The sequence below is a fragment of the Myxocyprinus asiaticus genome, chromosome 1, assembly GCF_019703515.2.
Source record: "Myxocyprinus asiaticus isolate MX2 ecotype Aquarium Trade chromosome 1, UBuf_Myxa_2, whole genome shotgun sequence".
In the NCBI taxonomy this organism is placed as follows: domain Eukaryota; kingdom Metazoa; phylum Chordata; class Actinopteri; order Cypriniformes; family Catostomidae; genus Myxocyprinus; species Myxocyprinus asiaticus.
The window spans coordinates 60,537,049-60,563,094 of NC_059344.1; the positions used below are offsets into that span (position 1 = coordinate 60,537,049).

At 39.9% G+C, this 26,046-nt stretch overlaps 1 protein-coding gene and 2 non-coding genes across 3 annotated transcripts in view; all 3 read right to left on the reverse strand.

Moving 5' to 3' along the window:
- Positions 1-25,732, reverse strand: part of LOC127440441 (importin-7-like) — a 37,636-nt gene extending 11,904 nt beyond the window's left edge. Inside the window, exons 1-16 of the mRNA XM_051697011.1 lie at positions 25,494-25,732; positions 22,867-22,948; positions 15,423-15,576; positions 15,175-15,333; positions 13,292-13,448; positions 13,099-13,188; positions 10,473-10,567; positions 10,204-10,288; positions 9,979-10,113; positions 6,164-6,263; positions 5,985-6,061; positions 5,065-5,181; positions 4,833-4,922; positions 2,285-2,450; positions 2,040-2,200; positions 1,508-1,636 (exon numbers count right to left, since the gene is read on the reverse strand). Of these exons, the coding sequence (XP_051552971.1) occupies positions 1,508-1,636; positions 2,040-2,200; positions 2,285-2,450; positions 4,833-4,922; positions 5,065-5,181; positions 5,985-6,061; positions 6,164-6,263; positions 9,979-10,113; positions 10,204-10,288; positions 10,473-10,567; positions 13,099-13,188; positions 13,292-13,448; positions 15,175-15,333; positions 15,423-15,576; positions 22,867-22,948; positions 25,494-25,577 (1,881 nt within the window). The 5' untranslated portion in view covers positions 25,578-25,732. The remainder of the gene's footprint in view (positions 1-1,507; positions 1,637-2,039; positions 2,201-2,284; positions 2,451-4,832; positions 4,923-5,064; positions 5,182-5,984; positions 6,062-6,163; positions 6,264-9,978; positions 10,114-10,203; positions 10,289-10,472; positions 10,568-13,098; positions 13,189-13,291; positions 13,449-15,174; positions 15,334-15,422; positions 15,577-22,866; positions 22,949-25,493) is intronic.
- On the reverse strand, positions 5,271-5,447 carry LOC127449325 (small nucleolar RNA SNORA23). The gene has a single exon (XR_007898714.1). It is a non-coding gene; the product is annotated as a small nucleolar RNA SNORA23 (small nucleolar RNA).
- LOC127449318 (small nucleolar RNA SNORA23) lies at positions 12,828-13,006 on the reverse strand. The gene has a single exon (XR_007898713.1). It is a non-coding gene; the product is annotated as a small nucleolar RNA SNORA23 (small nucleolar RNA).
- Positions 25,733-26,046: the final 314 nt, after the last annotated feature.

Genomic DNA, 26,046 nt, shown 5'->3' on the forward strand with positions numbered 1-26,046 from the left:
TGAAGCGGATCATTGAGGCTGTGATTCATTATGTTTGTCAGTTGAGGGCGCTACTGTGCCACTGCTGTATTTGAAAGCCATAGGACCAAAGAGTGCTGCTCTTTTGCTTGGTTTTGGTCTCAAAATTATCTTTGCAGGGGGTGGTTTTGGAATGAGGGGGCGTGGCTAATTCACATCTCAGTCACATGAAAGCTTTAGAATGCTAAAATCGCTTGCAACACCTGCGATTAATTATATAAAAAATAAAGTGTCATTTTTATTTTTACACAATCATTTCCCCGGACCATAGGCATATTTCTACCATCAGAGCAATTCAAGCTTGAAGTACCACCTGTTTTCAGCAGGGGGCAGTAAGCGAAATATAGGCAATGCACAGCTGTATAGACTACAAACCACACTTAGGCTTGCTTGCTTGATACTAGGGACAGCACAAGATGAGAAGGTATTCTTGTGTTCAAACATAGCTGGACAGCACAATTTCAAACGCAGGGGTTTATGACACAATGCAACCAAAGTGAGACGCTCAAAGTTTTCGACTGATGCATGTGTACATTGACGTGTCCTTAGATTTATTATAATGGCTTTTCTATCTTAGACAGATTGCAGAATTGAATTGCAAAATGGGTCGCTGTGGACAGACCAATAATAGGCTTATGTTCAACTAAATGGAAATAACCAATATATTGCCTTCTAAAGCCTCTTTATGCATTGTCTTATCAATGCTTTACTCATCTGCCACAATAATGTAACATTTTATTTATTTGCATTCTTTTTATTATATATATTTATTGAAATATAATTATTAAATCATTATATATATATATATATATATATTGCATGATTTTTATTTGAGGGGTTCTGGGAGCACTATGTGTGTGTGCGTTCCTCCATCATGACTTTGCGATGTGGATATATAACGTATTCTTTAAAAGTATCATTAAACCTGTTCTTCGGGAAAAAGTGCAAGTTTGTGTTAACTAATTTGCTCAGCAAATTCTATGCAAGCTTTAGATTTTTAGGATACCGGTATTTCAGAATTCAGTTGCGATGATTGGTCCGCTGGTTCGTCCAGTTTATTAATTATTCAGTCACATGATTTGTTTGATGCGCATCTTGCATTCCTGTTAAATTCAATGAGTTTATTTGGTAAATGTGCTTCCTTCATAGTTTATGCACATTTCTTCTTATCGAATAAAAATTGTATCCACCTCCAGCGAGCATACAAGTTTTCCATGTGCATTGTAGAGATTGTATTTGCATCTTGGTGTTATTAGGGGGAGTCCACACTTATACAATAAATGCACTTTTCTTTTGTCTTTGCTAAGAGGGCATTTGCTGCATAAATATAAATGTAGATGTATTTCCACAAGGCTATTTAAAGACAGGTCTGCTCCAGCCAGCAGGGCACTTTATAAGAAGTTGGCGAATACTGCATATTGTTTTGGGTTTGTGGGCGGTTGAAACTAGACAAGATGTACTTCCGCAGCCCACGCTTCTAATTTCTTACCTCTTTATGGTCCTCCACCACGCTCAGCAGTGTGTCTATGGTGTTGAGGATGCCCATGGCTGTCACTGCTTTATCATCACCTCCTTCCTCGTCAGGCCCTGTCTGGATCACCTGGTTGAAGGTCATGGCCTGGAGAGAAGAGTAGAGCATGAATTGCACTCTTCTGAAACCACCAATTTATTTCTTCACAGTTTTAAGTGTGTAGTTGACACATAACATTATTTACATTATGTACTTTATATCCACTGCAAGATTTTAGATTAAAATGTGCTGTGACTTGTGTTTAGGTGCTTAGACCCTGCTGTGTGAAATAAATTTTTAAAAAGGACAAATATTCCATGTATTCTATGAATTAACAGCTTGCATAATTGTAAAACAATTAGTAAAATGCTGCTTAAAATAATTTTATAAACAGTAGAGTACAGCATGCCACACACGAAAAAAATTGTCAACTACCCAACAGCAAAATATTTTAACTGAATACTGTATTTTCTTCTGGAGGATGTCTTATGAGTCGGACACAGAGCCTTACCAAATGCTGGGTCATCTCCACGGCGATGGGGGTGACCTCCTCACTGTATTCACAGATCATTTTCTGGATGACGTTGGTGAGATCATCATTCTCGGTCTCACGCACAATGTGGAGAAGGGCTTGCATCACAGGCCGAATATAGGGGGTGATGTAATCTTTGGCTGATGGGAAAAACGAACAATTATAGCCTTATAAAATAAATCCAGCTAATGATTAAGACAGAAAACAGAGCGTGAGATAACTACCTTTCTCCTGATTGCTAATGAGGACCTGCAGGGCGATGGCAGCCTCCACTTTGACAGGCATCTCATTGTCGTTGATCAGACAGAGGCGGGTGAGCTCCAGGGCCGTCTGCAGGTTCTGGTCATTCTTGAACTTGACCTCACAGAAGTAATGAAGTACCCAGCAGGCCTAATGGAGGCGGTGGTTCAAATAGGGAATCATTTTAATTCAGGCCAAGCAGCAGCAATTTAGAGCAAATAAACTGTAAACAATACAAGCTATATTTTAGGCATAAACTAGATGGTGAAACTTCTCAGCACCAACTTATTCTGGGTTTCCACACCTTTTGGCAAATTAATTTCCATGACTTTTATAGTTGTTCATAATTACTGAAGGCATTTTTAAAATATATCATTGGAAATATACACTCAGTGACCACTTTATTAGGTACACCAGTACAAATCGGCTTTCTGTTCTTGGCTGACAGAAGTGGAACACAACATGGTCGTCTGCTGTTGTAGCCCATTTGCCTCATTGTTTGACATGTTGTGCGTTCTGAGATGCTCTTCTGCTCACTACAATTGTACAGAGGGGTTTATCTGAGTTACCATAGCCTTTCTGTCAGTTCAAACCAGTCTGGCCATTCTCCTTTGACATCTCTCCTCAAGGCGCTTCCATCCGCAGAACTGCCGCTCACTGGATGTTTTTTGTTTTTGGCACCATTCTGAGTAAACTCTAGAGACTATTGCATGCAAAAATCCCAGGAAATCAGCAGTTACAGAACTACTCAAACCAGCTCGTCTGGCACAACAAAAAAATTATGCCATGGTCAAAATCACTGAGATCACATTTTTCCCCATTCTGATGGTTGATGTGAACATTATTTTGATTTTATGCATTGCACTGCAGCCACACGATTGGCTGATTAGATAATTGCATGAATGAGCAGGTGTACAGGTGTACCAAATAAAGTGGTCAGTGAGTGTATATTCATATATCATGGAAAGATATATTCACTTTTTTTCTTATATCTGGTTTATATTAAATACAAATAAATATTTTTAAATATTGCACAATGTATTTATATTATTTTAATAATTATATTTAATCATAATTATTACTTATAAATAAACATTTATTTTTACTATATTTTTTAATAATTGTAATATAATTACTAAATTATATAATCAAAGTTTCCCCTAGGATATTTTTCAGCAGCGGTGCTGTTGTGCGCACATCCACAAGCCCGCAACGCCAAACCTGTACTGACGTGTGTTGGTCAAAGAATAGATTAAAACACGGGTGTCAAACTCAATTTCAGCCTGGGCCACATCAGGGTTTATTTGTGCCCTCAAAGGGCCCTTTGAAACTGTGGCACAAGCACCTGATTTGGTAGCACCCACACAAATAATATTACATGCTACGAGCATTGAAATACACATTTGACAGTACAGCATTGATTTTGAGGTTGGGATGCAGATGAAAATTATTATATTAACAAAAAAATGAACACCTATTTTTTATATGGCGTAATTGAAATATTCTGGCAGTGTGAATAAGTTGGTCTTCCTTACAGATTCCTTTCATCAGGCTCCAACTGATTAAACTACAGCCATGTCTTGGAATTTCTGAAGGCAAACAAAACAACTTGCATTTTCCTACAATCAGAGAGCATTGCAAGAGTACGGATTTTATACAGATGGAAAACTGATAGTTTGGTCCATAATAATGAAAATGCACCATAGTTCTTTCATAGTACCCATAGTTTTAACAAAGATATTTGTAGCAGTTCATGGTATCTATAGGTAAAACCATGCATGGCTACAGAACAGTTAGTGTTACTGCAGTAAATCCATGGTAAAGTTTTGTAAGCGCTGTGATCGGAGAATTGAAAAGCCTTCTAATTTATGTTTTCTCCTGTTTTCTTTGTCAGTGCCGTTTAGAATGTGGGGGCTGTTTGTTTTAAACTAGTTTCATCACCGAGACATAAGAGTTTTGCAACAGACAATTCTGTACTGCATTCAAACAGGTTTCGTGATGCCCGCTGCAAATCTCACTGGTTAACAGGTGCATTTAATATAGTCTATGTGGTTGAGACCAGTCTGCGAATTACAGCACCTGCTCTGCCCTCGTGCTGATATGATTAAGCCATGTTGATAATTGACCCATGTAGTTTCATTACGCTTTTGAATCAAGCAAAATGTGCTCCAAAACATACAGATGACAGGTGAAGGCTCATTTACATCCATGAGGAAAGCACTAACTGATTGTTCAGTGAAACGTTGCGATACCCTGCCATCCTACGTTTCAGAAATGAGCTCACGTGCCACTTGAAATGAAGCGAGTTTAACACGTGTTATGCGGTGACATAAGTGCGTGTATTTGTGTGTGTGTGTGTGTGTGTGTGTGTGTAGTGGGGTCCCTTTCGCAGTGTAGAAAGCACACAGCTGACTGGGGCTGGCAAGCGTTATGTTGCATCAAGAGTATTAAATTAACCATGTGAAATCCCAACAGCGGCACTCATAATTCACCTGAGACTAATACTTGAGATACATGAGAAAGATTTCTCACCCTAGCTCTCATGTAACCCAGTTCACTGCGGAACAGAGGGAAAACATGATTCTGCAACATGAATTCCATCTGGTCTTTGTAGATCTTTCTCTGTTTGGAAGAGAAAAAAAAAAAAAAAATCACATCAACATGACCATTCAAATAAAAATGATATTAATTAATTGTGTTTGAATTTATGTAATTGTTGATAGGCTAGACTAGAGTGAAATGTGTGTAAAGCAATTCTGTTCACCTTCAGGAGAATTTCAGCCAGTGAGCCAATCATATGAAGTGCACCGTCTTTTTTCCGTGGGTCTGAAACAGGTTCTGTGAGGATCTGATAGCAGAAGCCCATGGATTTCTGCAGCACCTGGAACGAAACAGTGGGAAAGTTAACCTGGCAGGAAACATAAGACCTCAAAAAAAGTTCAGCATCTCACGATGCACATCATCTGTGGGTTTTGTAGGAGACTATGGAGGCTGGCTAATGGTGGAGGGTCATGAAGACGTCACTGGGACAGTACTATGATCTCCAGTGGCTCTGTGGCTGTGAGGTGTGAGAACAGTCACACAGCCTGTAAGACACAGACTGTAGACGGCACTAAACGCAGACAGACACTACGCACACCATCCACCCACAGCCAAACAACCCTTTCAGAACACCGTTTTAACAAGCTACAACTTCTATCCTCCAATTCTTTATTCAGACAGCCGGCATATCCGAGTTTATCTTCATTTGTTTTGTTGTATGTATTTAGAGTAAAAATTAAGTAAACAAATAAACACCCTGCAAACATGCTAGATGGCATCTCTGAACTTCAGATTGGTCAACAAATGTCTACATCAGAGTGAGCTGATGCAAAATCAACTTTTGGTCACATGATGGACAGACAAGCCTTGCAAACTTTTTTTGTCTTCATTGAAATCTATGAATTTGAAGCAAATCTCCAACAGTGAGAAATCTAGTGTCACCAAAAGACACATTAAAAAGAAGAGAAAGCACTTAATGTGAATGAGACATGTCTCTTGATGACAGATGAGTCTCGTTGAAGGATCCGCAGGGTGCTGACTGAATACATGAGGGTTGGCAAGAAGAAATACGCAACGCTCACTCAGCCAAACACAATCACATCACAGTCATCATCGTGCCAGATGGTGCCTCCAAACACCCACCTCCTTCCTTTTGTTACAAGCGGTGCAGAGAAGTGTCTGAGCGGCAGTGGTGGGGGAAATGAAGTCTTCAAACACATCTAAAGGGAGGCAGAGAGAGAGAGAATGTCAGATCTAAATGGTTTTGGTCTTCTTAAAAGACATTTGTGGCTCAGATTAAGATATATGGTGAGCGTTCTAACCGAATTTCATGCGGATGTACTCGTAAGGGTCTTCCTGCCAGAGTTCTTCATCACTATCTGTGTAGCACATGAGGGGGAACACCACATCCTGAATGATTCCCTGAAAACAGACACATCCACATTGAAGTTATAAAATGGAAAGCTTGAGTCCTCAATAATAATTGGATGAGCAACATTCAAAGTTGTTGTAAAATAGCTTATATACGCACACCTGTAGTTTAAATTAGGGCTGGATGATATATAAGAATAGTTCCGACATAATTACAATGATTTTTTTTTTCAACATTTACAAATTTTTTAGAAGATGACATTTACAGTTATTAATGTGTTTATTTTTACTCATGTTTTCTCAGGTCATGCATTAGTGCAAGACCTTACAAGTGTGCAAAAAAGCAAAACAAAAAATGTACAATTTAAATCATTTAAAAAGAAAGTTTGTCCCTTGATTTCATGTCATTAGTGTTTTCAAATGTTAAAAACTTGCATTTTTGGGGGGGATGATTTTTTCCCAATTTGGAATGCCCAATTCCCAATGCGCTGTAAGTCCTCATGGTGGCGTAGTGACTCGCCTCAATCCGGGTGGCTGAGGACGAATCTCAGTTGCCTCTGCGTCTGAGACCGTCAATCCGCGCATCTTATCACGTGGCTTGTTGAGCGCGTTACTGCGGAGACGTAGCGCGTGTGGAGGCTTCACGCTATTCTCCGTGGCATCCACGCACAACTCGCCACGTGCCCCACCGTGAGAGAGAACCAAATTATAGCGACCACGGGGAGGTTACCCCATGTGACTCTACCCACCCTAGCAACCGGGCCAATTGGTTGCTTAGGAGACCTGGCTGGAGTCACTCAGCATGCCCTGGATTCGAACTTGCGACTCCAGGTGTGGTAGTCAGCATCTTGACTTGCTGAGCTACCCAGGCCCCCCAAAAACTTGCATTTTGAAAAAATAAACACTTCCATGGTTAAAATTTCAGAGGAAGAAGAGGCTGCTCAAATGTGCATCACTATAGCTGCGACCAAACAGCACACTTCACTATTCTACATCTTTTTGGAGAGCAAGTAGTGCAAGTAGTATGTTTACACTGAAAGGAAAGAAAAAAATTAAATACTACGAGTGTCTGGATGATTCTTCAACAGCCAAAACGGAGTGTGGAATGTTTGACACTTCATGCACTCAGCGCTCACAGCTCACCAACATAGCGGAAGGGGCGGAGTTACCTGGCTGGTCTGACGAAACAATTGTGTAAATAATGGAGAATGTAGCAACTAGCTAAACTACAGTGAAGACAGCACATTACTAATGTAAGTTGTATACTTTACCATCACCCCACGCTGTGTGAATATGGATGTTATGAGATGCAAGTGTTGAACTGAGGTTGGCTAACGTGCTAAAGCTAGCGGCAACACGTCGCATGCCTTTGAAACATCACTTCCGTCAGCTTTTATACGGCGAACACTTGTGTAGTAAAAAAATCGTTACGTGTTCCATTTGGGATGATACTACACTTTGAAAATTCATTCAATATAAGGTTGAGTGCATAGTGTATATTGTAAGTGCATAGTGCGTCATTTGGGACACAGCTTATGATTTTCCCACCATGTAATGAAAGTCATTACCATTTGTATGAGTAGGTAGGGTTTAATTAATTTCTGTTGAACTTCCTATTTCAATGAATCTGTCCAAACATTAATAATCAGCAAGTAAAGCTCAGAAGTGTTAATGGAAATCCCTGAATACATGTTTTAAAAGACATGTTAAAATATAATAATAATAAAAAATTGTGCCATTACCATGTTTTGTTCGAAATGTACCGTTCTGTCATTCCAGAGCAAATCCATAAACATACTGAATATTGTCAAAAGGCTTAAAACAAATACAGAGCTATTTCAGCGATATTGCCCAGCCCTACTTTAAACTGTCAGTACATCTGTCCCTGATATTCCATGAGATTACTAAATTTGACTGTAGTGTTAAAGGAATATTCCGGGTTCAATAAAAGTTAAGCTCAATCGACAGCATTTGTGGCATAATGTTATCACAAAAATAAATGTTGACTTGCCCATCCTTATAAAAAAAAATTAATAAAAAAAATAAAAATCAAGGTTACAGCGAGGTACATTCAATGTAAGTGAATGTGGCCAATTTGTGGAGGGTTTAAAAAGACAGAAAATTGAAGATTATTTTATAAAAGCACTTACATTAATTCTTCTGTTAAAACTCAAGTATTATTTGTAGGGATGTAACGGTTCACTCATCTCACGATTCAGTTCGGTTCAGTTTACGATTCTTTAAACTAAGACTGAATCAAGAAAAGTTTAGATTGAAAGCTTTATTATAATTTTATTATTATTATATTAAAGACATTTGCAAAACATTTAAAATTTAGCACTGTTATTAAAAGCGCTATGAGATCCATCAGAGATGCACTGGAACTAAAAATCAGCCTAGAACAGGGCAATGGTGACACCAAATGGAAATATTAGCTAATAATTAGCTTTGCTGAAAATATGGAATAAATGTTACACACATATGCTGCTTACACACTGTCACTGATTACATACATTTTCTAAAATAATATCATCTCTGATTACATCTAGATATTATTTTCAAAAATACTATATATATTTCATGGAAGTGCATGCTTATCCAGTTAATGCCCCTACTTAAAACCCTACTGAAATGTTCTGATGAAATCAAACATGACATTTGACATTGCACAGCATTATAATACATATTCAGCATTAGATACACCGATCAGCCACGACATTAAAACCATCTGCCTAATGTTGTGTAGGTCCCCCTCATGCCGCCAAAACAGCGCTAACCCACATCTCAAAATAGCATTCTGAGATGCTATTTTTCTCACCACAATTGTATAGAGCGGTTTTCTGAGATACCGTAGACTTTGTCAGTTCAAACCAGTCTGGCCATTCTCTGTTGACCTCTCTCATCAACAAGGCATTCCCGTCCACAGAACTGCTGCTCACTGGATGTTTTTTGTTTTTGGCACCATTCTGAGTAAATTCTAGAGACTGTTGTGTGTGAAAATCCCAGGAGATCAGCAGTTACAGAAATACTCAAACCAGCCCATCTGGCACCAACAATCATCCATGTGGTTATCTATTCAGCCAATCGTGTGGCAGCAGTACAGTGTATAAAATCATGCAGATACGGGTCAGGAGCTTTAGTTAATGTTCACATCAACCATCAGAATGGGGGAAAATGTGATCTCAGTGATTTGGACCGTGGCATGATTGTTGGTGCCAGATGGGCTGGTTTGAGTATTTGTGTAACTGCTGATCTCCTGGGATTTTCACACACAGCAGTCTTTAGAATTTACTCAGAATGGTGCCAAAAACAAAAAAACATCCAGTGAGCGGCAGTCCTGTGAATGGAAATGCCTTGTTGATGAGAGAGGACAACAGAGAATGGCCAGACTGGTTCGAACTGACAAAGTCTACGGTAACTCAGATAACCACTCTGTACAATTGTGGTGAGAAGAATATCATCTCAGAATGCTATTCTGAGATGCGGGTTGGTGTAGTTTTGGTGGCACAAGGCAAAATATATATGGCACTATCATTAAACCTCTGTAAACAAACATTTTCTCACGCAGTCTGAGCAAATCAATCAGAAGCATCCTAATTTATTCCACAAATGCTGTCGATCTAGCTTAACTTGTATTGAACCTGGAATATTTTAGTGTGATTACACAACAGTTTACAAAAAAGACAACAACAACAAAAAAAACCTTCAGGGAGTCAGATGAACAATTGCTTTACATTAGAGTACAACAAAAACAATCTCAACATACTTGGATGTGTGGTTTCAGGTTCTTCCAGGTGACAGCGTGTGCGATTCCCTGGTTGACGTAATTCAGTGTCTGCTGCAACACTCTTGGAGCCACATATTGCTTTTCCTTATACTGATACAACACCTTCAACAGCACCTAACAAAGCACACAGAGCCAAAGGTCATCACCTGTCTCAACACACACATATCAACATTCCACTGAGTCTACTGATGTCTTCTTTTGTACCTGCTGCGCAGCCACGGCATAACCCTTGAGGAAGAGCTCAGCAAACTCGGTGTACTCTTTGGTCGTGTTGCCAGGGCTGCCATACCTTGGGGCGAAAACACAAAGAACATTCATGAAAATCCACCAACATTCATTTTCAAACTCACAGGACCTTCTTCTGAAAATAACTGCTCAGTGTGGGCTGAGATTCAGTGGACCGTGAATCATCTGTGAGAGATTCATCTTTAGGAAGTGATGCAATGCGCTCTGAATGAGTGTTAGTACTGTACCTCTCAAAGAGCCGAGCGAGGATGTGAAGCGCCCACTTCTTACACTTCCACCAGGGCAGCTCGGGCCTCTCGTCCTCATCTACCAGTAGGGTCTCCTGAAAAGCCACATACAAGCACTTTAGAGAAAAACATGATTGAACATCACAGCCGTAAATGAGAATTACTTCTACATTTTCTAATTCATGCAACCCAATAGTTCTAATCAAAAAACGTTTTTGTTGTTTTTTTAACACCATGTCAGCTTCCATGGCTATTTTCCGGCCACAATCCAGGATAAAATAGCATTCATTGGTAAACTAAAAACCTATTTAAGATGGTTAGGATCACTTTTTGATAACTCAAACAGATTCTGGACTGACTTTGTAAAATGTAAGGGGAAAAAATTCAGTATGTAGCAAGATGTTAGCTATAATCAGAATTAAACAAGCGAACCCGTACTGCACAGTACATACTGAAAACTGCAGAACATTTTTTAGTAAGTGAATTGATATTGCATGCATTGATGTTGATATATTTTCTTTTTTTCACCTTGAAAGTGTTTTTAGGAAGCCACCGATTATAAAAATATTGCACATTTTTGGGGTGAATTTTGTGTGAATTTACCATACTGTGACACTCATTTTGCCATTTCTTTATCGCCAAAACTGTTGTTGGGATACAGTTCAGAGTTTCAGTTACTGTTATGAGTAGTTTTACATTATGCTTGAGATCAATGCCTTTTTCACACGTCGCTGATCAGAAAATTGTCCCGATGATAATCAATCTATATCGGCCTTTTTTAAAGATATAAATATGGCTAATCACTGCACAACAGTCTTTGTCTCTTCACACGTTTCTCAACATAACATTATTAAAGTGTGAGCGCCAGGCTCCGGATACATTTCCTCTAAAATGTTTCGGAAAAAGGGACTCTCCACCACGTTTAGTGGATGCATCTCTCGACTATAAACTCTTGGCCTGTAGCGAATCAATTAATATTTTTTTCCTAGGATTCAAAGCTCCCGCAATTGTAGGTTGCACCCGTATACTGCCTTTTGCTGCACATACCTGCCATTTGCCATTAAGGTTGTGCAGTATACACTCACGAAATATAGCGAATAATTCAAAACTGTACAATATCATCTTGTTGCTAACACCTTGACACGCCTCACAGCTTCTGGCACACTGTAATTTGGAGTGACGAGACCAAAATAGAGCTTTATGGTCACAACCATAAGCGCTATGTTTGGAGAGGGGTCAACAAGGCCTATAGTGAAAAGAATACCATCCCCACTGTGAACCATGGTGGTGGCTCACTGATGTTTTGAGGGTGTGTGAGCTCTAAAGGCACGGGGAATCTTGTGAAAATTGATGGCAAGATGAATGCAGCATGTTATCAGAAAATACTGGCAGACAATTTGCATTCTTCTGCACGAAAGCTGCGCATAGGACACTCTTGGACTTTCGAGCACGACAATGACCCTAAGCACAAGCCCAAGTTGACCCTCCAGTGGTTACAGCAGAAAAAGGTGAAGGTTCTGGAGTGGCCATCACAGTCTCCTGACCTTAATATCATTGTGCCACTCTGGGGAGATCTCAAACGTGTGGTTCATGCAAGACGACCAAAGACTTTGCATGACCTGGAGGCATTCTGCCAAGACGAATGGGCAGCTATACCACCTGCAAGAATTTGGGGCCTCATAGACAACTATTACAAAAGACTGCACACTGTCATTGACGCTAAAGGGGGCAATACACAGTATTAAGAACTAAGGGTATGCAGACATTTGAACAGGGGTCATTTCATTTATTTCTTTGTTGCCATGTTTTGTTTTATGATTGTTTCATTCTGTTATAACCTACAGTTGAATATGAATCCCATAAGAAATAAAAGAAATGTGTTTTGCCTGCTCACTCATGTTTTCTTTAAAAATGGTACATATATTACCAATTCTCCAAGGGTATGCAAACTTTTGAGCACAACTGTATATCACGTCTCAGAGGTCTTCCAAAGCCTTTACACCAGAGTACATTAAACGGAAGGCCAACTGACTGTGAATGGGGAAACTAAAAATTTAGGCTTCTAATTCAAATGTCAGCTAATGTTAATATTTCGATGCCAAAAAACAATTCGAAAAAATAACATGCCAATCAATGTCTTGATATTTTATGACATTCTTATCCGTTTCAAACACAATTTGCTAAAGTGGGTCTCTGAGGATTAAAATTCAGCAGTTTAATCAAATAATGAGTAACATAAGAAATTAAAAATCGTTGCCATAGCGGAGTATTTCATGAACACAAAATTCACATTCTACAGAAATAGTACTAGTATGGTAGTATACTATTCCGAACATAGCCATAAATGTGTGATCGTTTTGTAGGAGACTATGGAGGCTGGCCAGAGGTAGAGGGTCATGAAGACGTCACTGGGCCAGTACTATGATCTCCAGTGGCTCTGTGGCTGTGAGTGAGGCGTGAGAACAGTCACAGCCTGTAAGACACAAACTGGAGACGGCCCTAAACGCAGACAAACACTACGCACACCGTCCACCCACAGCCAATCCAACATCCCTTTCAGAACATTGATATCTAGCTTCTTATGACACCAAACACCTATGTTAGCATTATGAAATGTTGTCCTTACTGGAGGTACATCTCTATCCACGACTGTCTTCAGAATCTCCATCCACTCTGTCAGAATCTGCCGATTGATCAGTTCCAGAGGGAGGTTGTACTGTAAAAACACACGGATTAATTCACACGAGACTCAAACCACCAAAACTTTAGGCTAGAAAAGCTGTGAACACCTTCAGTTAAAGTATCAGTGATGATAGTACCTGGAAGAGAGCGTAGAGGATCTTGAAGATCTGTTTCTGCACCAGGACCGAGTCGCTGGAGGGGTCTGGCAGCAGCTGTATGAAACGGTCCTTCAACATGGGCATGAAGATCTGCATGGCAGCAACCAACGGTTGACGTTCCTCAGGCTTCTTATACCTTACAAACATTGACACATACATACATTAGGATGCTGCCAAATGGTTGCGTAATATGGCTTTGATCACAATGACAGCCTTAATCTCATTGTTAGGCATATAAGGCAAAGATTTTTAGTTTTTTTGTAGTCTGAACAGCATGCATGAAACACAAAAAATAAAAACTGCATTCACACGTGGATTGAACGTCGATTAAAATCTGATTTTCAGTTGTCCAATCCGATTTCAAGTCATTTTCCCATCATTTAGAAAGCAACGTTAGTCAACTTTATATACAATGCAAAGCACCATCTAGATATAAAATCTATAGATGTGCAAAATACATTAGAGTGTGTTTACATGCATGACTTTATAAGGTAAACGCCTTAAACCGCTTTTTTTGGGGGGTGGGTGGGAGTTTCAACTTCCCCGTGTTTGTAAACACCTTTACTACTGTTGTCAGTGAAAGCGTATTCAGTGCGCTAGGGCTGGGCGACATGTAAAAAAAATAATTAATCGATAATCGATAAATATATAGCGATATCCGATTATATCGTCAACCCCCCTGCCGAGGGGGTTGGTGAAACTTTTTGCTTTATTGATTTAGCTTTAAAAATCTAATTAATTTATTGAAACAGGAAAAACCAAAAAGACATTTCTAAATTCAAAACCAACGGCCCCATTTGCCATCACGCAAGCATCCGTCAACAACAACAACAACAGGTGGAAAATTACTAATAGCCTACAGATTAAGAACTAAAGACAATTATACATTTAAAGATAATAATAATAATAATAATAAACAATAAATAAGCCTAATAAATTCCTTTGTGTTCCCAAAACAATGATGCCAAATGTGTGTTCTTATCGAATTTGTGTTTTTGTTGTATTTTGGTAATACAGTTAATGCTGCCTAAAGAAAAGCAAATAGAACTCATTTTAGGTTCAAGGTGAACGTGTCATGTAATATTTTATGATTTAATCACTTTCGTCTTTCAATCTCCGTGGAAATAAAGCAAACTAAACTCACAGCACCACCTGAGATGATCGGAGATCATTTGCAGAATCCTCATAGACAATATTATTCTTGCAAACAGCTTTCATACGAATGAAACAGAGGGAAAAAAAAAAGTGATAACTCTTGTGTTTCACTAGAAATGCTCATGCCCACACCTCACTGATGGCTTTTTTTGGTCTGTTCTTATAAATATGATAAGTGTGTTTCTTCAAGTGCGTATCTTTGTCTAACATCATGTGTCACTCCGAGACTTCTTGCAGGTCACCCGCCTGTTGCACCTAGATGTGCAAAATTACCCATGCATGAAATACCTGCATTTGGACGGGGAGCTTGAGAACTGGGTTCAGCCTCGTCGCATTTGACAGGTGGTGGGTGCTCGTTTCACACCCTGGGCTACTTTTTAATATATTTGGCTACATCCCAGATCCATGATTTTGCTGCGATATGCTACGATGGATGCGAGTAGGGCAATTTTCCGTCTCTTCCATACTAACGGCTTGCTACTCAGTTGTTGTAGAACAAAGTCAATTGGCGACATGCTGATGATGACTATGTCATTAGCAACTGATGCAGATAAACCAGACATTGAATATGATGTGTAAAGAAACAGATCCAGCTTGCTCACAAAATATTAGTGCATACAGTCAGTCTGGATTAGATTGGATCTGAAAAACAAATCTATTGCACTCAGCATGAACGAAGTTAACGAGTGCTTTTTTGACCGTCTTACTCGTAATTCTTCACCAGCTGGTAGAGGCAGAGCAGGATGCCCAGCCAGCAGGCACTGTTGTCAGACTGCAGATAGAAGCCAATCTTGTCCACAATAGCTGTCCATCTAGTCGGGTAGTCGTGCTTGATCATATGGTGAATGCAGGTTGTGAGTTGCACTCTGCCAGTTGAAAGTAAAACAAAAAAATAATTGGTTAGGAATGAAAGTGAGCCTCCACCACCCCCTGTGTATATTTAGTTGTTTGTTACCTGATGCGCTCTGGGGATTGAATGATGGCCTCCACAATGTTGTCTCGAATGAACTGCCTGTCCTCTTCTGGGATATTATTGGTGGGCCCTTCAGTGTTTGCATTTTCCCCTTCACTCCAGTACTGCGTCACCATGTTCTTCAAGTAGATCACACCTAAACAACAGCAATGGAGGACACAGACAAGAGATAGTTGGCTACAGTCAAGACTTTGATTCTCTTTTTCAATTGGCATGGGGGAAGTTTTTTTTTTTTTTTTTTGCTTTAACTGTTCTTGTTCTTTTTTTTATAATGTAAAATAAATTTGCACACAGCTTACTCATTGAATTATCCAATATTTAGAGCAGGCAGGCAGTCAACGGGGCTTTAGAAGAATGTCAAAGCAAAGCGCACACTGTCAACAGGATGTGAATCGCGGACTAGAAAATGGTCAATTTAGCGTTAAGAAACCAACTTCAGGCAAGTCAAATTGGCGTCATTTTCACACGTCATCTGAAAATAGCAATAACAGAAAAATAAAACTGTGTACACTTGTTGTCTATTTGTATGGCTTTTGCTCTATGTGGAAACAAATACGGGGTTGCGGGAACGGGAGCAGTCGGGAAGAAAAATCACTGCGGAAGAGAATGGAGTAAAGTTCAGCAGGAGAGTTCAGGTACAGGGTGGAAACATGCCGGATGGAAAAAAACAGTCCCGTTGCAGACCTCTAATTTGAAGTGCAAATGTTTCTGGTCACCCAGTGTTTCCATGCATAGTATACATTCAACAAAAATGCTATGAGTTGCATGGGGTTATGCCATTCTGAACATCCCCAAAAACTTTCAGTACTTCATTTGTATGCTTTGCAGCCTTAGCCCAGTAAGCACAAAGAAAGGTCGAGTTTAACAGGCTCTGCTTGAATGTCCACGTGACGTCAAGAAAGCCCGAGCTATGTTAAGCACTCCATGCAGCTGTGCATTTGTTGAAAAAGCCCAGCAGGTGTACTTGAGGTCTATCCAGACAGCAGATCTCTCCATTCCATTCATACAGTTTCAATATAAACCTCTGCTACAAACAGCAGCCTGGGCCTGTTTTCTCCAGGAAATCATTCCTCACAAGTAGGCAACGTGTAGCAAAACAAAACATTATCAAAATCAACTTGGTGGTGGTGTCACTTGATGTCAACTATTTTAAAGGAAGCCGGGCACTGTTTAATTTCGGGATCAGACATATTTGTTATCCTTTACAGAAGTCATTCTTGTGCCTCGAGAGATGTTTTTAAAAGTTGGACTATTCTTAACTTGACATGCTTTCTTAAATTCAACAAACCCAGTTGTATGTTGAATCCAGTCTGTGACTGATTTAAGCACACAAAGATCTCAGTGTGAGTTTGTGTAAGCTGAATGCATTAGCGCTTCAAACAGAGAAGGATGGGTTAAAGCATTGACAATCGGACAGCAGACTGCTGAAGGACTTGCTATTGTAACCGGATGCGAAGAATTCTGCCCTCTGGCTGCTGCTGAATCGGCAACTCCTCTCATGCTTCTCTCCATCTCAAATCTAACAGTCTGATCTGCAGAGCAGGGAATATAACCACTGAGCTGCTAATGACACCGCAATAACACTCTAGTAGTTGTTTAACTGTTTTACAGCAATTCCTACAGTGCAAACCCTGTGAGTCGGTGCCTTATGCAACTTCTGTGATTGCCTTTACTTGGGCTGTCAATTGATTCAAATTTTGAATCAAATTAATTACATGGTGATACATGCTGATTAATTAATCACATTAATCGCCATTAATCGCATATAGAAATACACTATATGGCCAAAATGGTTTGTGGACTCTCCCCTTCTAATTAACGAATTTGGTTACTCCATTCAATCCAGTAAAGAAAAATCTTAATGTTTCTTTATGTAATGGCTTGGGCTTTGTGTGCTTCCAAATTTGTGGCAACTGTTTGGGGATAGCCCTTTTCTGTTCCAGCAGGACAATGCTCCTTTGAACAAAGTGAGGTCCATAAAGAAATGGTTTACTGTGTCTGGTGTGGAAGAAATTGACTGGCCTGCACAAATCCCAGACCTGAACCCCACTGATCACTTTGGGGTGAACTGGAAAAGCAACTGTAAGTCAGGCCCCATCGACCAACATCAGTTTCTGACCTCACTGATAGCCTTGTGTCTGAATGAGAGCAAATCCCTGCAGCCATGTTACTACATACAGTATAGTGGAAAGCCTTCCCTAAAGAGTGGAAGCTGTTATTACAGCAAAGGGGGAAATTGATGCCTAAGGTTTTGAAATGCATTGCATTGTGTCAGACAAGTATAGCATTGATTAGACAATACCAAAATTAGCTTTAGAATCCAACATATTGTTTATTCCCATATAACTGAGCATAAGCCAGTCATTGGCCTACAATCCACAGCAATCCATACTGCAACTGAATTTGTCAATCAGTCAGATTTATTACAAGGGATTGTCTAAGTACGCATCAAAGTACATATGCATCAGACAGACGCTCTGAGCGTCTCACTTTGGATGCGCTGCATCATTAACATACATTTTTCAGGTCATTGTGCCAAGTTTAACGTAGTTTGAAACTTAAACACGTCTTGATTTGCACTCCATCAAGCTGTGTTTGAACACAAGAATCAGACTCATATTGTGCTGTCTGCTGTGGCAAAGTGTGGTTTGTTCTCTGTATAAGATGCATGTTGCCCAAACAGCTGGTTTTTCGCTTACTGCCCCCTGGAGAAAACAGTTGGTACTTCAAGCTTGAACTGCTCCAATTGTAGGAATATTCCTTATAACCGCCCAGGCACATGATTAATTGCGTTAATATTTTTAACACATTTTTTTTATTCATTGCACTGAATTAATGTGTTAAATCACTAGCCCTAACCATTACTAAACAATATGATGAATGGCAAAATATTATCTAGTCAAGATTCAGTTTGATTACACTATTTTTGTGCAATTCCCAACTATTTAAGTATGCTGACACAAATGAAAATGAAAACCAAAAATGGCCACATCCAGCCTTTCAGCCTTTATTTTTGGCCCCCATAACATGCTCAATTATGAATAAGCTTTGTGGTTAATTTTGTATCTGATGCAATAGTTCTTGTCAGTCAAAATGTTGTATCGTAATTGTTGGTGACAAAGAAAGCAAAGTGATCAAATATTTTGCATAATACATCAGGTATAATTAGTCTCATAAATCAGTTATTAGTTCCATAATCAATGCACTGAATTTTCATTGTCAGACTGATGTATTGTCTTTCCAACCCCTACACAACAGCAGCAGGAACAAGACAACTTTGTCCTTCACAGGCTTTTGCTAACTGATTAATCAAAATACAATTAGACCAAATTGAAATCAAACAATGCACCACTCTCTGTTATGAAGCATAATGTAATGGTTCATGTGCATTTCTTTTTTTTATTCCCAGAAACCCAAATTTTACAAATGACATTTTGTAAACTTATTTTCCAAAGAACAGTTAACCAGTTGTGTTCACAGTAGGGATGCCGCGGTGAGTTTCTGATGGTTAGATTAACGTCTGAGGAAGGAAAAGGAGAAAAAAAATAAAAAATAAAATAAATAAAAAATAAAATCGCAGTTAACCGGTTTTACGATTATTTGATAACTTTCTTATTATGCATCAGCACTGATGCAAAAAATATCATATAAAATGTAGCATCTTAGTGGACGTATTTCTGTGGGATATGTGGACGCTAAGGACGGCCATACAATAAAACTAATAAATACAGAAAAAATAAATAGGAGATAAATAAAAGAGACACTCCAATGCAGGGCACGACACCGCTTATGCGCATCCCGGGTTCAGTGATGCGCATCAGTGTAACCAGGGTGCTTCAAAAACGCGCAGCTTTAGGATTATTGTGGGTGCGCAACATGTAGTTCACGGCATCCAATGGTTATTTCTTCTACAACGGTTTATTAAAGCAATCCGTTGTCTGTCAGACACCCCAACATAAAGAATCGGCAACAGACTCTAAATACTGTCCACAACACCTTACAAATAAGCCTTTGGACAATGCGTAATAACGAGAGCATTGCTTACAGCAGACAATTTAAAGTCTGATAATGAGTCAAATTGGCATTTATCGTTGAATGCGGTGAATTTGTACAGAAGCAATGCTTTAAATAACTAGAACAATTTAAGATGCAACTTTTCCAAGTTTACTCACTTATAGTAACACCACGCAATGCACCGCACGCTGTCAGCACGCTTAAACAATAAAAAAAGTTGCATCTTTTAATTCATCACTTTAAAATCATCATAGCTAAAAATATCAAACTGACTAGTTTGTAGTTGCATGATTAGTGGAGCATCCTGTCCATTTGTAGGATGTGCTTCTTTCTATGACTTCTGTCTGCTTGTTTCACATCCATCATCTTCAGTCAGTCATTTAAATGCTGCTAAACAGCCGATTTAAGTCGCTTATTTGATGGACATGAGTCTGGTAGATCGAACTCCTGTTATATTTGGACTTTGTGTGTAGTTTCACGTGAATAAAGTTCACATTCAGTTCGCGACACCTGGCCATTAAAGCACCACGCGGACACCGTCAGTAACCATAGCAACAGCTCCAGTACCCACACAGGCACAAGAGTTTTCACATTTAGGCTAACAAAATCTTACGAAAAACATTTATATGATATATTTATACATTCTATATAATATTTTTGCAACGTGAAAAATAGTTTCTTTCACAATGGAGCGTTTGTGTGCTTATCCTGGATGTCTCAACTGAGTGGAGAATGTGAGATTACCTCGGTATCCATAACGTGAATACGTCACACAAGAGACAGTTTGGACTCCACCCTCTCCTGAAGCATTGAATTATACTTAAAAAGTACTTAAACATTGATCTTTCTTCCACACCAAAGGTGATCGTATCACTTTAGAAGACATTAATTTAACTGCTGGAGTTGTACCGATGAGGTTTATACTGACTGTCTGTGATTTTTGGACCTTCAAAGAGAAATCTCCATCCACTTGCATTTTAAGGACCTACTGAGCTAAGAAATGTTTACATTTTACTTCAAATGTGTTCTGGTGAAGAAAGTCATACACACCTGGGATATCATGAGGGTGAGTAAATAATGAGAGAATTTTCATTTTTGGGTGAATTATCCCTTTAACCGTGACATTTTTAATCGCGGTTAATAGTAAAACCATATAATCGTGGCATCCCTATTTCACGGTTACAAGTTTCCTTTGGACAGCAAAATAGGGCAAGAAACTGCACAGAACTCACAGACATGATATTTCGGTCTTCAAGTGATCATTTAAAAAAAATATTTCGCTCTCTCCAGAATAATACAAAGTATCAAGCTCTTTATAATGTTCTTTCAACAGGACACAAACTATTTGAAGAATGTACTGCAAGCACCCCTCCTAACACTTTCCTTTTCGTAGAGTGTCATCTAATGTCACATAAGTAGCCTTGCTTTAGACCAAAAGACAGAACGATTATAGAATTATTCCTCTCTGAGCAGTACACAAATGTTTCAATGCAATACCCACCGATGAAAGCCGAAAGGCTAGATTTATGAAATCCTTGGCCACGTTCACACGGTCCATGTTTGGGATTCACAACCGTATTTACTCACAGGTGAGTCTCAAAACGTCCTGTTCATTCAACAGCTTACAGCAGCAGCTGGAATACAGTCTGTATGAACAAATTACCGAAGTCAAGCGCGTATCCCAACACCTATAACCATATTAACAGTGACTGAAGTAAATATTCAAGATGGTGGCATCCATACCACCAGCAAGTCTTATGACAATTGACAAAGCGTTATTATACAAGTCTAATCGAGGTGGAAGTTCATGCGTCAGATCACAATTGATCGACAGTGGCTTTAAAGAATGATTTTTAAGCGTGTGTAGAGTGCAGCGTTTGAGTTGCGTGACTTGCGCTTAGACCTTAAAACTGATGAGCTCCGATGGAAGACAGCGGTTGGATCTCCAGGTGAAAAACAGCTATAATATCTCAGTCTCCATAAGTTAATTAGGGTGTGTTCACACTTGGCAGGTTTGGTTCGATTTAAATGAACTCTGGTGCGATTGCTCTGTTAATGCGGTTCATTTGAACAAGTGTGAACACTGCCATCCGAACCTTGGTGAGCACCAAACAAGCGGACCGAGACCACCTGAATAGTGGTTCTCCGTCCGCTTCCAAACGAACTCGAGCGGTTCGATTGATATATGAACGCAGCATGGACCAAAGACGTCTAAACGGACCAATAACAGGAAGTAATTTGCCTTATACTGACCTCAAGCATACCTGGTTCTTCTCATCATAGGAGCTATGTTGCCCATTACAGTTCAGTACAAGCGTCGGAACCACCGTCAGCCGTCCTTGCAGCATATCTTCGTTTATGTGTGCAACTGTTCTGACTCCTTTACACATTTTATTAGCTCTTCGTTTGTTCTCAGCTGGTAAAAATACCACCATATATACATATATAAATCTAATGAGCGCATTTCGCCCAGCAGCCAGCATTGTTTTGGAAGATCGGAAAGTTCCATCAAAAAATATACGTCATAAAAGCTGTCCAATCAGGTTGTGACTTTTTCCTGAGGCCTTTGGTTTCATATCTTTAGGTTCGGTGTTAAAAATGCCAGTGTGAACGCAAGCAAACCAGGACTAAATGTATCAGTTTCTTTTTTGGTCCGGACCAAGAGGACCAAGAGAACCAAACTACAAGTGTGAACACACCCTTAAACTCCACATGAAAAACACGACACACGCACGTGTACAGTGCGTGGCATCTTTCACATTATAAGACATGACAGACAACCAGTTGTCCAGTACGGTTCCATTCACACAGGTTTGCTGAAAATTCGATGCGACTCCTGAAAATTTGTGTCATTTCGGTTATAGAACGTGGTTTTCACTTTCGTTAATAACTGACCTGTTTGTGAACTAATAAGGCACCTAATTGTAAGAACCTAATAAAGCACTAAAAGCCGATCCATTTTGTGCTTACAGTCACATCTGAAGGGGAGTTAGGCACTCCGCAGCGCATCATACCCAACAACACTCTATAGTTGTGACTTTATTCTCAACACAGCATGGCCATGAGGGAAATACGAGTTATGATTGATAAGAAACAATTAGGGGTCTAAGAATATATAAGTGGTCTATACACATATGCATCTCCTTTCCGTCGTAATTAATCGAACCCTGCTTTAAAACCTCAGTGGGCATGCCTTGTATACAAACACACAGAGGCAGAATCTCTCAGCTCTGTGTCAACATATGACATCTGATACTGAATGTGGAACGGTCATGGAGTGACAGTGAGGTGGTGGTGTGAATGTGCAGTGCACCGCCTGAACCTCATGAATAGTATGACGGCAGCACCCTAAGCAATACTGGCTTCTGCTGAGAAGGGGAAGAAACCTGGCTTTTCAGAGCCGTATACGTACCTGCCTGCCGTATGGGCAAATCCAACTGTTCAGTCATGGTGACCCGCAGTAGTGTAGACACAAAGTTCAACTGGGTATGGCCCTGTGGAGAAAAAGCAAACAAACACAATGAATACTATTAGCAGTAACATAATAAATTCTATTTAAATCAGGGCTGATGCAGTTTACAAACTGACCTATGTTGCTGTGGCCGCATTGGATGAACCGAAACAACATTTCAAGGAACTCCTTGCAAGTTCACTTCCAAATAAATGCCACGTCTACTTCTGGCCTCTGACATCCAATACCACAAACATACAAAATAAACTAGCCAGCAAAGATTTTTGCAAAAACAACCACTGACATGAACAACATATGGAGCTTGCCCAAGATTAACATATCCTGTGATGATTTCATTGCAACAAGCACTTGAAATGCAGCTTAAAATGCCACGGCAGTGCTGTTGCGAGTGTTCTCACCCTCCCTCAGCTTTCCCGACCCCTAAATTGTCAACGCACAGGAATCCAAGCCTGTTGTCCACATGGGCCATTTGGAGTGCGGCCAGCTTGGTGACTGCACCAGGCATCAATCCACCTCAACTTTCTCTTTCATTTAATTAGCATATCCTCTTCAGAAACTAAGAATTAGCCACGGTCATAACAAAGAGAGGGACTTAGGTGGGATTAAAATTTAACTTAACATTGAAAAGTGAATAAAGGCTCTCTGTAGCTGCAGGTCAGACTGTACGGACATGTCTCAAGTATTATCTTACACACGTTGTAAAATAGCATGTACTGTAACGGGATTACTGCTAAATGAGACTCACTGGTCACTCCATGGGATAGTTCACCCAAAAATGAAAATTCTCTCATCGTTTGCTTACCCTCATATCATCCCAGATGTGAATGACTTTCTTCTGCAGACCGCAAATGAAGATTTTCAGAAGAATATCTCAGCTCTGTAGTTTATTACAATGCAAGCGAATGGTGGCCAAAACTTTTAAGCTCCAACAAGCACATAAAGGCAGCATAAACTTAATCCATATGACTCCAGTGGTTTAATCCATGTCTTCTGAAACGATCTAATCAATCTTGGATAAGAACAGACCAAAACATAACTCCTTTTTCATTATAAGTCTTGACATCAGCAGTCTGCTTGGCGATCATGATTTAAAGCTTGATTACACTTGCTAACGCCATCTAGCCAGCATGCGTCAGGCACTAGGACATGTAATCGAGCTTGAAACAATGATCTTGCCAAGAGATTGCAAAGGCAATATGTACAGTGATTTTTTTTTTTTTTTATTATATTTTGGTCTGTTATCACCCAAAACTGATTGGATCACATCAGAAGACATTGATTAAAGCAATGGAGTCTTATGGATGACTTTTATGCTGCTTTTTGGAACTTCACATCTTTGGTCACCATTCACTTGCATTGTATGCACCTACAGAGCTGAGATACTCTTCTAAAAATATTTGTGTTCTGCAGAAAAAGAAAGTCATACACATCTGGGATGGCATGAGGGCGAGTAAATTAGAGAATTTTCATTTTTGGGTGATCTTTCCCTTTAAACAGACTTAAGCACCCGGATATGACACAAGCTGACTGTACTGTTATTCCATTTGAAGCAAGGCAAGCAGTATATTTAATGGATCTAAAATAGGAAAGTGACGAGCTAGTTTTGCAAATGTCAGTAGCAATATGAAACTTACTATAACAACACACTTGTATATTAGCATAGTATGCGTCAAAAAAAAAACATGGAATTACCATGGTACCGTATGCCAAAACTATGTTTGACAACGTTACATAGGGATCCTATATCACTACAGTAACCTCAGCAAACAAGCAAAGAGCCCTCAAAGTCCCATGTTATTCTGTGAATGACTTTGGGAGTAGGATGTAAACACAACGGTACATATGGTAATCATTCATTATCAAACTACCACGGAATTGCCATATGATTCCAACACTGTGCTTTTCGGAAACACTGACGCAGCTCGTAACGGGCCCGGACATTCCTATATTCATTTCTATAGAAGTCGTCATTACACTAGAGGAAGTAAAGGAGTCTGTCGACATTGTTTACTTTCCCTACTCTCATCTGAGGGAGTTATATTGTACTAGGTAAAAGTGTTCGTGAACTGCGCGAGAAATGACAACAAGCCTCCTGCCTCACGTTGACACGTGAGGAACTAGCGCCTAGCATCTCACGCGCTAGCACATGAGCTTTAACACGCTCACACGCGTCAACATTTGACCCCAAAACATGAAGACAACTATAAAAACGTATTTAAATGACAACACTTCACAGTCACGTTGAATTTAAGTCCTTTGTCGTCCGTTTAATAACAGTCACGTTAGCTTGAGCTTTTCTCGCGGTGACGTAGTAAGCGGGCACTAGCTGCCGCCAGCCTGTTAGCGCTTGCTAAAGCACGTTAATAATACACGATACCGGACACACAGCACTAAAACCCCGTAATAAATAATAAACCCACAGTATGTGTGATTAAATGAGGTATACGTTAAAAAGTTCAGTTTGGGACCATTTTAATACAATTAAAAAGTGCCATCCAGCTGCGCAAGGCCCGCTGCGCGGCGCCGCCGCCACCATCATCACCACCACCACCATCCGATCACTTTACCTCGTTCAGTTGTCTCTCTGCGGCCTCACGCAAATTTGCGTCCATGGTGCCCCGAAGGGCCTCGATCAAAGCATTGAGATCCATTACAAGGTTGTTGCGGTCTAGCTCGGATTCGGAAGGCTCAGCGGATCTATGAAGTCCTGGGCACTGCGCACATGGACGCTAGATTCTTCGGCAACCGGCGTGAAAGGAAGAGGAGTCGCGATGGGACGGATTGATCAGCGTCAACTTCTCCGCTGCGAGTTTCCGTTCCACTGCGGGGCGTGTAGGGAGTTGTAGTTTTTGTAGTGGACTAGGCGATTGTGTCTCTTAAAGAAATATATTTATTTTCAAAACACCACCTCCGTTACTTATCCGTTAAGTTACCATGGTACCCATAGTTTTTGCCAAGATGACATTAGTCACTATCTACCTTATTTTTCAGCAAAACTAGGGTGCCGCCAATAGCAGTATTGAATGTGAACCACTTCCGGTATAAGCCACTCCCAGCTATTTTTGCTATACAAAAATACTATATTATGCTGCTTTATATTACAGGCTGGCAATAAATGTC